General features: G+C 39.7%; 1 protein-coding gene across 3 annotated transcripts in view; it reads left to right on the forward strand.

Moving 5' to 3' along the window:
- The window catches only part of LOC125350228 (SPHK1 interactor, AKAP domain containing), a 118,985-nt gene that overhangs the window by 43,735 nt on the left and 62,159 nt on the right, over positions 1-13,091 (forward strand). For all 3 annotated transcript variants that reach the window (XM_048344601.1, XM_048344599.1, XM_048344602.1), the window contains exon 3: positions 8,783-8,890. In XM_048344601.1, the coding sequence (XP_048200558.1) occupies positions 8,783-8,890 (108 nt within the window). The remainder of the gene's footprint in view (positions 1-8,782; positions 8,891-13,091) is intronic.

Raw genomic sequence — 13,091 nt, forward strand, 5'->3', positions numbered from 1 at the left:
TTCAAAAGTACATAAATGAGAGTGAATGACAACTTAGCATGAATAGCATGATCCTGCTCTTGTAATAATTCCAAAATCAATCTCAAATAGAGTCTAATTAATACTTTCATGGACAATCCGAGTAACATGGAATCCAAGATAAAAATTCAATATTGGGCTGGGGATATGGCCTAGTGGCAAGAGTGCCTGCCTCATATACATGAGGCCCTGGGTTCGATTCCCCAGCACCACATATACAGAAAATGGCCAGAAGGGGCACTGTGGCTCAAATGGCAGAGTGCTAGCCTTGAGCAAAAAGAGGCCGGGGACAGTGCTCAGGCCCTGAGACCAAGCCCCAGGACTGGCAAAAATAAAAAATAAAAAAATTCAATATTAAACATGTCCTTAGTGCATAGAAAAGGAGAATAAAAGGGAGATAGACAGATGAGAGAGAGAGAGAGAGAGAGAGAGAGAGAGAGAGAGAGAGAGAGAGAGAGAGGAGAGAATATGTATTGTGGATAGATTGTGTGTGTGTGTGTGTGTGTGTGACCTTCCAGGCAAAACAGAGACTTAGGGGCTGGGGATATGGCCTAGTGGCAAGAGAGCTTGCCTCATATACATGAGGCCCTGGGTTCGATTCCCCAGCACCACATATACAGAAAACGGCCAGAAGTGGCGCTGAGGCGCAAGTGGCAGAGTGCTAGCCTTGAGCAAAAAGAAGCCAGGGACAGTGCTCAGGCCCTGAGTTCAAAGCCCAGAACTGGCCAAAAAAAAAAAAAAAACAGACTTAAATTCGGACATAAACCTATGGTATTTATAGCAGCTTTATTTGACAAAAACTAGAAAGAAAACAAAATGTCCATCTACTTGTGAGTAGATTAAAAACAACTAGAACTCTACAACCTATTATATGGGATACTACTTGGCAATTAAAGAAAATAAACTACTAATGCAAACAATTACATGGGGGGAATTTTACTTTTCTGTTTTTGGGTTTTGGTTGTTTTTTTTTTTTTTTTTTTTTTTTTTTTTGTCAGTCCTGGGGCTTGAACTCAGGGCCTGAGCAGGGTCTCTTTTTGCTCAAGGCTAGCACTCTACCCCTTGAGCCATAGTACCCTTCTGGCTTTTTCTGTATATGTGGTGCTGAGGAATCGAACTCAGGGTTTCATGTATATGAGGCTAACACTCTACCATTAGGCCATATTCCCAGCCCCCCATGGGGGGAATTTTAAACTCCACACCCCAAGTGATAGAAAAAAAAATCTGCTTATGACAGGCATACATACACAGATGTACTCCACACACGTTTCTGGAAAATGCAAAATTTTAGAAATAAAACAAATGTAACAGATTCCTATGAGCTCTGATTGGGGGAATGTGAGAGTTCAAAACTGGAGGACCAGCAGGTTTCAGGAAGGGGAGAAGGAAGCTGGTCTACATCTTGATGGCGCAAGTGGTTACACAGCCACGTACACTTTTGAAAATGCATAGAACTGTATGATAACCAAAAATAAGAGAGCTTTCCAGGAATGTAAAGTTCTCTCTCCAGAAAATGCTAGCTCCGGAAGTGATGCTGTGGCTCAAAGTGGGAAAGTGCTAGCTTTGAGCAATAAAGCTCAGGGACAGTTCCCAGACCCTGAATTCAAGCCCCAAAATGAACAACAACAACAACAACAACAACAACAAACAACAAAGAGAGAGAAAGAGGAAGGAAGGAAAGAAGGAAGGGAGGGAGGGAGGGAGGGGGGGAAGGAGGAACGTTAGCTGCAATACAGGTGCTGCTCTATTGCCTAGGAAGTAGGTGAACCCCCAAATCATTGCCTTCATTTCTTGGGTTCTATCCCTGCTTTCCTGATGACTCACATCAATGAACCCCTCCCATGTGTCTCCTGGTGTAATGAGATTGAATGGAGATTCCTAGAAAGAGTCTAGGAAAGCACTAGAAGCCTGTAGGTTTTCTCTGAGTGATGTCTCAATGTTCTCCTCCTTCCTTAGGTTTAGAGCTCCTCTTCCCTTTTGTCCCTTCTTCATCAATCCGTGTCCGTATCAATTTTGTGTCATATTTGAAAGGATGATTCCTCCCCAGTGGTTTCAGACTCGCCACAGATATTTTAAAGTTTGCCATCCATAAATAAGCAGAGGGCCAGCCGTACTTACTTGAAGATGGCCACCTCGAGCTCTGTCTGCTCTGCTCTGCCTCCACAGACAGCATTAATTTCTCAAAATTCTCTGCTGTTCGCACAATCTTATGGCCTACCTGCTGCCAGAAAGGGGAAGAAAGAATAAGTATCTGTTTTTTTTTTTTAAATAAAATAGTGTTCCGATGCCATGCCGAAGTTAATTCTCAGCAGCACTCCATCGTTGATCACAACCCATACGTTAAGGAAATATGGCATATTGTGTGTGAAATGTCTCTCTCTTAACAACTCTGAGACTGCTTCACGTCTTTATGCCTGTGATGGTTAGGAAATGAAATATTTTGATAGTTTAAGACTTGACAGTAGTTATCTTACTAAACTTTAAAAATCTTCATTACCTGTAGAGAAAAAAAAAAGTCCCCGCAGAAAGATAAAACATCAATATGTACACAGATACACAGATTTGAGTTTCAAACTTTCTTTCTGTTGAATAAATCACAATGATTATAATTTCCTTTCAGAAAACACAATCATTACAAAGTATATAATATATGAGAGGCTCTGATATCAAACCACAACTAGGCCTATACTAGGAGATGTGTGTTAGAAATCCAATGGGATGCTCGTGGACTCGTACAATACTCATATCTGACAGGAAGGAGACATGCATACTCCAAAACAGATAGAAATGTCTTATCTTATATATATTGATGCTGGGCTCAGTTGATGTTTGGGGAAGAAAATTGATAAGATGTTTAAGGTACAGGAGGAAAACAAATGTATGTATCAAATAAGCTACAGGTGGAAGTCTGTCATTCTTCCAGTAGGTTATAGCTCGGGGTGTATCCAGAGGAATTCTCAGAGATGAAGCTTGGGGTAAACCAATAGAGAAGAATAACAATTCAATAAATGGTCAGAAAATGAGAACTGAATTGGGATATCCTCAGTGCTAGGCCATAGTTTGGTAATAGGCTGATCAAACTTCAGGCTCACCAACAGTACTATTTCCCTTTTAGGACCTAGCTTGTTCTGCCAGAACTACAAAGTCCTCACTGATTCTTATTGGATCAATTAATCAGTTGAGGTTAATGTCCCAGAAGGGAATTACAGGACATTAAGACAATATGAATAATAGCAGATTCTTCTGTGAACATGTAAAATAATTAGACCTTATGTACAGTCATGTGTACATCTGTTATTCAAACAACCTCAAAATACCCCTCACTGTAAATAGGAATCACCCATATTTACAATGTTAGAAAACTGAGTCTCAGAGAAGTTAAATGATTTACCATCTGCTGCAGAGTTAATTAAAGAAATTGGAGTTGGGAGCTAGGTGTTTCTTTGAAGCTCACCTTCTTATCCTTTGTTCTAGTTGCAGTAACTAGATAGGGTTGGGAGGTAGAAGTGGGAGAAAACTGAGAGATAATTAACAACATGAGTGGTTAGGACCTATATGATACTCATAATTTCCTGTCCAAATACCATTCCTGTTTAGCCTATTAAAGCTTTTCTAATAAAATATCCTGGAGTTATTAGTTTATAATCAACAAAGATTAATTTTTAATCATCCTAGAGGATGAGATGTCCAAGATCAAGGTTGAGATGAGATGATTGTCTGAGGAGGCTCATTCTTCATAGATGGTACCAAGGCTTTCCTCAACCTCTCCTGTAAAGACATCAATCCTAGTGATAAGGGCGAAGTCCTCACAACCCCTATCATCTCCAAAAGGCCCTATCACTGAATGCCAACATCCTGGGAATTAAAGGTTGACCAACCAATTTCAGAAAGACAAAAATGTTCAGATCGTAGCAGTCTCTTTTATTATCTATCACAGCATTGTGTGGATTTCTTCTTAATATCTTGCATGATTTGCAGTTAAACATATGTTTAATTTATTTGTTGTCTCCCATGACTGTTTCTGTTGCAGTTCTATATTATTCAGCGTAATGTAATCCAAAGAAGTAGGCCACAGTGTGGATTTCATTGGTTGAGCAGGAGCCCAAGGCATTATGGGAAGAAGCATCATTTGGGCAGTTGATTTTTTAAAACATTTTCTATTAAGCAAATGAATGAAAAGAATTGTATTTTGCAGAGCCAACTGTAAAAATAGAAATAGACAAAGAACTGTTCCAGCTGGCAGAGAAGGTTCTAGCGAAGGTAGTTGTGAGAATGGTTCTGCTGTCAAGTCTGTAAACGTATGACTAGTTTTTCTTTTCTATTATTATTTTTAAGCAGTTGTACAAAGGAGATGACAGTCAACAAATGAATACAATGAATCTTGATCGATATTACCCCTTCCAACATTCTTATCCATCCCTCCCAACCCATTCTTTCCTCTCTCTTCTCTTAATTTTGTAGGATGTATGTTGAATCCCTTACTCTGTTCTTTCTTCCTTCTCTTCATGTACCTCTCTCACCTTGACTCTACCCTATTCCTTTTAAATACTCATTTCCTGCTGTAATTTTGTTGGGAAAAAATATGGTAAGTGATAAGGTCCAGAGAGACAAAGGTTGTGTGTTTTGTCTTGTATTTAGAAGCAGGATTTAGTTTATAAACTTGTAAGTAAATATGCTGGATGTTATCTAAGCTGAAATATGTTAGATTTGAGGAGTAGTGTAATTCCTTAGAAAAGCAAAGACAAAGCTCAACAAAACCAACACTGGGCTTTCTTTGTAGATTCAGGTGGGGAAGGAGAAAGTCTGTATTGATCCACAAAGAAGCCATGATGACAGGGGAGTTCCAAGGATTCATAGCTAATAGTTTAAAATGTAAAGCACCAAGCGCCTGAGAAAGGTCAACACGTTGAGTAGAGTGGATGGTGCTAACTAATATCCTGTGAGTCCTGGGATTTTCCAGGGAAAATGATTGAATGAAGTGGGAAGATCCATATGTTAAAAACATCACTGGAGGGGAAACTTACACACTGAGCAACACAGGATTAAAAATTAGCCAAAAGAAGACATATAGCCAGGTGCTCACTGTGTGCTGACGCCCGTAATCCTTGCTACTCAGGAGGCTGAGGTCTGAAGATGGTGGTTCGAATCTATCCCAGGTAAGAAAGTTCCATGAGACTTTTTTTTTTTTTTTTTTGCCAGTCCTGGGCCTTGGACTCAGGGCCTGAGCACTGTCCCTGGCTTCTTCCCGCTCAAGGCTAGCACTCTGCCACTTGCGCCACAGCGCCGCTTCTGGCCGTTTTCTGTATATGTGGTGCTGGGGAATCGAACCTAGGGCCTCGTGTATCCGAGGCAGGCACTCTTGCCACTAGGCTATATCCCCAGCCCCTCCATGAGACTTTTATCTCCAATAAACTACTCAGAAAAAGCCAGAAATGGCACTCTGGCTCAAGTGGTAGAGCACTAGCCTTGAGCACAAAGAAGCTCAAGGATAATGATCAGGCTCTGCGTTCAAGCCCCAGGACCAGAAAAAAAAAAAAAAAAGACCTGTGTTCTCCTCCACTTCCCAATTTTTCCTGACGATCCAAGTTTACCTTCCAAAATTTGTCAAGGGCAAAACTTTTTCCTACCTTCAGCGTCCTGGAATCCATTGTCCAAAACAGTCACTTCTTCCTAACAGTCCCCAGTTTGTTGGTATGTGTAATTTCCTTCCATTAAAATTGAATTTCCAAAAGGCAACTGTCATTTTTGCTCATCTTCATCTTTCCCAGTTCTAACCTCAGAAGAGCTCACTGAGACCTTACTGACTGAATGTTGACTTAAGAAAGAGTAGAGATGGAAGAGAAAAGTAAAAATGGCATATTGCCAGTAATAAAGAAATTGTCAATCATTATGGAAAGGTAAAGAAACCATTACAATAGAATAGGTGTTATATGAAATTAACAGTCTTCTGATATTAATAAATCATTATCATAGTTAATAAATTACATTCTCTCTTAAGAAGTTAGGCTTTTACAAATATTTTCCAATTTGACCCTTCAAGCAACCTTCTGCAGTATCTTTAGATGACATCATTTAACAGTTACTATAACTGCAATAAAAGATAAGTGACTTGACCATGTGCATTCAGTAGGTGATGATAGGGGCAAAATTGAGCTCTGACCCCAAATATCTGTGGTTCATCACAAATTACTGTCTATTCTATCTAAATTGCTTGAAAAATGTTAGACATTGTTTAGGACTGTGTTCAGTTTCCTAAATTTTCATTCTAGTTCCCCTCCCCCATCTCATAAACACATTAAATCCTTTTTTTTCCTTTCATGCATTTTTTATTGTTATTATAAAGGTGATTTACAGAGGATTACAGTTACACAAGTCAAATAAAGAGTATATTTCTTTTTGAACAATGTCACCCCTTCCTTCACTTTCTCCCAGGTTTTCTCTCTCATCTCTACCCACATGTTGTATCATTCATTTTCAAGATAGTGCCTAGTGAGTAGTAGAACTGCTGTATTTGTTCACCCTTGGTCCTACCATTTCTGTGCCTGCCCAACACAGTCCCCAAGATGGACAACTGAATGAACAAGACAAAAGGTTTCCATTCTCTGGAGTTCATTTTAATAAATATTATTGTATATGATCAGATACATACAGATAGTGAGCCTTTGTGTTCCTCTCCTAAGAATATCCTTCTTTGGTCTCACTGTGAAACACACTAAATTCTTACCTCTTGGTTCTCTTTATCAGAGTAAAGTCATGGAAGCAGAAGCTTTTTTTCCCCCTTATTCTGGCCAAAATTTAAAAGTAATTGTGCCAATATTATTTCACACTTATGACTACACAGCACTTTCATTTTTAGCTCTTCATCAGAAATAAGCAATCGTGGGAACTAAAAATAGCAGATAAATTAATGAGCCGTAGAGAACCTAGTGAGCTCCTCTCTTTTTCTCTCTTAGAAATGACTTTCCCAGCAGGGAAATTAGATTCATAAAGTTTCCAAATTCATTACATTCTCAAGCACATTTTTCTTTCCTTCAAATTCCTCTCTTCTAACCCTTTGTGCAGACCATTAAACCAAAAGCTTTCAACAGGTTATAATTGCTCAACTTGTGAGGCTAAGTGGTTTATTGAAGCCGGGTTTTTATTCTCCTTTCTTACCTGACTTTTAAATACACATGGGAAAAGGAGAGGCAGGAAACATGAAAGAGGAAGAGGAGGAGAAATACATGGTGTTTGATGTACAAGCACCCTTCAGCTCAGATAGCTTGGTTTGCTGGGTTAGAAAAAGCAAATTGTGGCCAACAGCAGGGAGGTAACTTAATTACACAGAGAGTTAACAGTGAATTGAGATGAGACTGCAAACTTCCTTATTACACAAACCAGGATGGGCTGCAGGACGGAACTGATGGGAACTGGGCAGAACCCAGAAATGAGAACCTAAAATCCCAAGGCTGGCAGCGGACCAGTGATGGTTTGGAAGCACTGAGGTCTGAAAGCTGTCCTCAGCTGCTGATTCTGCACTCACCTGACGAATTACTGAACCTAGCCAGAGGTGGTAATAATTTCTATGACAACCTTTGGGTAGTGAATTGGAAATAAAGATCTTACAAACTTTCCTACTCAGGCTGGTTTTGAAGTGCGATCCTCAGATCTCAGCCACCTGAATAGTTAGGATTACAAGCATGCACCACGAGTACCTGGCGTTTCTGTTTCTTTAAAGCCAAGATATTCGGTATCTAAGGATATAAAGATGAGAAAAATGTCATATGCAAATATGGATGGTGTTTAGACACATTAAAATTTGAAGCATTTGGTTAGTGGTGAGATTATGTCTTTGAAATACTTTGGCTTTAAGAAATGTGCTTTTTATCCTGATTTCAAATTCAAGACCCAAAACAAGACATGGTAAAATCGTGTTTGGCTTTGTTAATTCATGTATCCGACATTTTTGTTTTGTTTTGTTTTTACCACATTGATAGACAGTGGTTATTTTAATGAAACTAAATTAATCCTAATATTTTAATAATGTAATATCTTAGGGGTTTTAAAAGAATTGTATCTTGTTTCCTACCTATTCTAGCAGAGTTGAAAACCCAAATGCCTATATAGTACCAAAAGGAAGTTCATGACACTTAAAAAATACAAAACAGCCAGGTGCCCGTGACTCACACTTGCAATCCTAGCTATTCAGGAGGCTGAGATATGAGGATCACAGTTCAAAGCCAGCCCAGGAGGGAAAGTCTGTGAGACTCTTGCCTTCAATTAACCACTAGAAAACAACTGGTCCTATAGCTCACAGTAGTAAAGCACTAGCCTTGAGCTGAAGAGCTTAGGGGTAGTGCCTAGGCCCAGAGTTCAAGTCCCAAGACTGACAAAAAAGGAAAGTACAAAACATTTGTAAATTATGAAATAACAGTAACACAAATCTAACTCACCCCCTTTCTAGCCATGCCACCAAAAAAAAAAAAAATCACTTGACTGTAAATCATTTAAGCCATCCATCCAATGAACTTTCCAGATGTTGCAATTTGCAAAGGAAAGAATTAGCAGTGCTAACATCTATGTTTTCCTCCCAAGCCTCTTTCTGGAGCAGTTCACACTTTATCTGGTACTATTTATCCTGCAAGTCTTTCTCTTAATGTCCTGATACTTGGAGGAAATTTTTGAAAAAAATCCATGTAGGATTTTTTTTTTTTAGAAGAGGTCTTCTTTGTTTAAATAGAAAGACTTGCCAACTAAACACTGTTTGCGTGTGTGTTTCCCCCAGGTTCTGCGCAGCGCCAGCCTGCTGGAGTCCACCGACTACTGGCTGCAAAATCAGAGAACCCCATGCCAGATTGGATTTGTGGAAGAGAAGTCTGAGGACTGTGCGTCTGTAAGTACACAGCATTGCTGGAGACACTGTCCAACAAGCAAAGGGGAAAGGGCCACTATGTATCCACACGAACACCACAATGTCAAAGCGGACTAAAGACTAGGCTGGCAAAGGAAATGATTTGAAAATACATAACTGGTTTACACAAAATAGCAAAGATCCAGGTTTCCTGTTTTTATTTTGCTCATTTCACCTGTGTTTTTGTTTTTGTTTTTGGCCAGTCCTGGGGCTTGGACTCAGGGCCTGAGCACTGTCCCTGGCTTCCTTTTTGCTCAAGGCTAGCACTCTGCCACTTGAGCCACAGTGCCACTTCTGGCCGTTTTCTAGATATGTGGTGCTGGAGAATCGAACCCAGGGCTTTATGTACAGGAGGCGAGCTCTCTTGCCACTAGACCATATTCCCAGCCCCCTCAACTGTTTTTTTTTTTACTTTGCTCATTCTCATCTGATTCGAATCAGATGAATTGATCTGATCAGTTTTCTGACAAGCAAAAAAAAAAAAAACTTTGTACTTTTCAAATGACTGAGAAAGATTCAGAAATAGAAGTCAACAGCTGTGTTGTCAGTATAGTTTAAAACCCCAACTAGTAGATATTTTTTTCCAATGCAAAAGTCATGTGAAATTTTGCTACCATTCTTAGGAATTATAGCTACTATTTAATAACCTTTTGAACCTAAGAAATAAATGAGTATTTGGTTTAACATGCCAGAGCTATGTTTCACATATAAAGCCTTTCTTTGTGCAGAAAGGTCTATTATTATAGATAAACAATGCAATTTTATAGCTTCAGATACATATAGGGATGGCTGAATTTTTTTTAAAAATCCTTTCTATATGTTAAACAATACCGTATGCCATATGCTTCATTTGGATTGAAATCATATTATCCTAACTGGGTTGTGAGTACAGAGATTGGATAGAGTGTTTCCAAAGAGGAGAGAAATATAATGTATTCCTCTTGACTAAATTGGGAGCATGAGCTCTGAGCAATTCCTCGTGGTAAGTTTTATGCCAGAATTTCTGTGTAAAGAAAAGAAAAGGAAACTGAGCAAGGTAAAGGGAGGCTTTTGTGTATATTCTGAGCAGAACAGAATTGGCAGACAGAGAATAGACAGCACTTTACATAGAGTATCGAAGCACAGGGCATTCAGCTTTCATAAATGAATCTCTTTTTTTTTTAGAGAAATGATTGGGTTGTTGAGCATTTAGATCCTTTGTCCAAAAAACTAGTTGTTGAATATAAATTTTCTGCAGAGAAAACAAGCGGAATTAAGTAATTGGATAGTAATACCTTCTTTGCAAATTCACTTCTGAAGTGTGTTGGAAAAATGCAAGCATCTGCAATCCAGATACCTAATTACCATGATTTTTAAAAGGACAGAAACAGATAGGAAAAGTTGTCAGTGGCCACACTAGTCAGAACTGTCATCCAGAATCTTCTTTTGTTTGAATGGCTTTCTCTTGGGGGACACATGAAATTTGGGATATTAAAAAATGACATGGGGACTATTGAATATGAACTATACAACTTATGGGTAAGGACATGAGAGAAAAACTGGGAGTGAGGGAAGGGGTGACACTGTTCAAAAAGAAATGTACTCATTACCTGATGCATGTAACTGTAACCCCTCTGTTCATCACCTTTATAATTACTATATAGACATTGATATAGATATGTTAAATTATATGGTGATGGGTAAAGAGGTCTTGTCTAAATTTTCTCTGTGGAGGGATTGGATTTCAAGTAGATAATTGGAAATGCCAATCTTTATGGCAAATTTAAGAATCACCACTGTTTTTTTCCTGTGTGCAAAACATCTCTTCTCAAGATCTTTCCTCAACACCAATAGGCTCAAATTCGGGCATAAAACTGAATGACTCTCTTAATTCTCTATTGCTTTCTTGATTGAAGTGACATCAGTATGACTCATGCTACTCTTACAGTTCTTCCTACTCTCTCTGGGAGATGGGGAAGAGAAACATCAGATTATTCTCTTATTTATTCCCAATAACTTATAATCATTGAAGTTGACACAAACTTAAACACTTGTCCATGACTCAACCTAACAGAAATTCTAAAATGTATATGTAAAAATTGCCCAGTCTCTCTCAAAGTACCACGTACTGTCATCCTTCACTACATCGCAGTTCCCTTATTGTGGCTTCGCTATAGCAGGGGTTTAAAAAAAAAAAAAAATCCAGTTCTGCACTGCAGAGCTTTTGCTATATCGTGGGATTTTGCAGTATATAGGTATTTGTAAAATATTTATGATTTTAGTTATTTGTGCCTAAAATTTTAAAACAATATATAAATATGTTCATTTAAACATACTGAATGAATATTAAGTTGAAATAAATACGGTATGTATTTCATCAGTGGATGGATGGATACGGTAGTGTACACGATGGACATGCAGTACGCACTACCACGTGGGCAAGTTTGGCAATGTGAAATAGTGCGTGCGGCACACTAGTGGCTGATGGAAGGGAAGATGACCAACCACAGCTCTGTGTTCTGTATCCTGATCGCTGATTGGCTCGTTCGTCTGTCTGCTCTCCTGCACTGCACCCGTAGGTTCAGCGTCTTTCCTTGTCCCCTTCACGTCATCTGATTGCTGCGCATAGCATTGCTCTGTGGTGGTGTATTTTTGTGAAATTTTTATAAAAGTTTGGATTTATTTCAAGCCCTACAATGTCACCCAAATGTTCTAAAGATTCTGTCAGTGAATCCGAGTGCCAGAGGAAGACTCTTACTATCAAAGAAAAGCTGGAACTTCTCAACATGTTAAAAAAAAACATTTTTTTTGTTGGTCGTGGGGCCTGAACTCTGTGCCTGGGCACTGTCCCTGAGCTCTTCTGCTCAAAGCTAGTGTGCTACCCCTTGAGCCACAGGGCCACTTCCAGTTTTCTGGTGGATAACTGGAGATAAGAGTCTCATGGACTTTCCTGCCCGGGCTGGCATTGAACCACGATCCTCAGATGTCAGCTTCCTAAGTAGTGAAGATTACAGGTGTGAGCCCCCACTGCCCAGCTTCTTCTCAACATGTTAAAGGCAAGCAAAAGCTACAGCTGTTGGCTGCCATTTCAGGATCAATGAATCTACTGTTCACTACATAAAGAAAGATATGAGGAATATTACATCTGCAGCAAGGATGACTTTTAGCAAGACTGCAAAGGGTGGTCACTTCCCACGATAAGGGAGAGGATGGAGTCTTCATTGGCCTGGTGGATAAATGACTGCAAGAAGAAGAATATCTCACTGGATACCAACCCAGTCCAGATGAAGGCCAAGAAACGTGATGATAGTTTTGCAGAAAGCACAGACATTCTCGATGCTGCTGAAGATGAAGACAAGGATGACGTGCAGAAACAAGGGGTCGAGTGCGTCTCTCACAAGACCAACCCCATTCCCTGCCAGCAAGGGCTGGGTTGACAAGTTTCAAAGATGGTTTGAACTCAAAAGAGTTTCTCCATATGGAGAAGCTGCCTTTGCCGGTAAAGATGGAGCCAAGGGGTATGTGAACAACACGTTCAAATCCACCATCAAGGAGGGGGACTGTAAGCCTGAACAAGTTTTTAATATGGACTAGATGAAGTCAGCAAGTGAAGAAGAGGATAAGGAACAAGATGCGCTACAGGTTGAAGAGGAGGAGGAGGCCGTCCTAACACTATCATCTTGCAACCATGGTCAGAATGGCCAAGAAACTTCAGCGAGTGGCAGAAAAATGGGACCCCAAGATACTTTGTTCCTAGCCATAGTAACTACAATCAAGAGTGCCATGTCACTTTATAAAAACCTCCTCACTCAGAAGCAAAAGAAGCACAAGCAACTCCCAGAACTATGTTCATCACTCCATTGAAAAAAATCAGTTACGCCTATGCCTTTAACAAACAGAAGCCCAAGGCTATGACACCGCATCTGATGAAATGCCTGATGAAGTGGTACCTTCAGAAGCTTCTTGGTTGTGAATTACGTTCATCTCATCGTCATCACCATCAGCCCTGCATAGCTATGTGATTCATGATCTCCATCATTCAAGTTGTAGCTGTAGTATGCTTCACTGGTGAGGACCCATACAGAATTTTAACGTTAAAATTACGTAGGTTTAAGAGTGTAGAAGTGTTAAAGAGCATATGAAGTGTTTATAAGAGTGTGGGAAAGGCTGGGAATATGGCCTAGTGGCAAGAGTGCTTGCCTCG

This window comes from Perognathus longimembris, chromosome 4, assembly GCF_023159225.1.
Source record: "Perognathus longimembris pacificus isolate PPM17 chromosome 4, ASM2315922v1, whole genome shotgun sequence".
Lineage (NCBI taxonomy): Eukaryota > Metazoa > Chordata > Mammalia > Rodentia > Heteromyidae > Perognathus > Perognathus longimembris.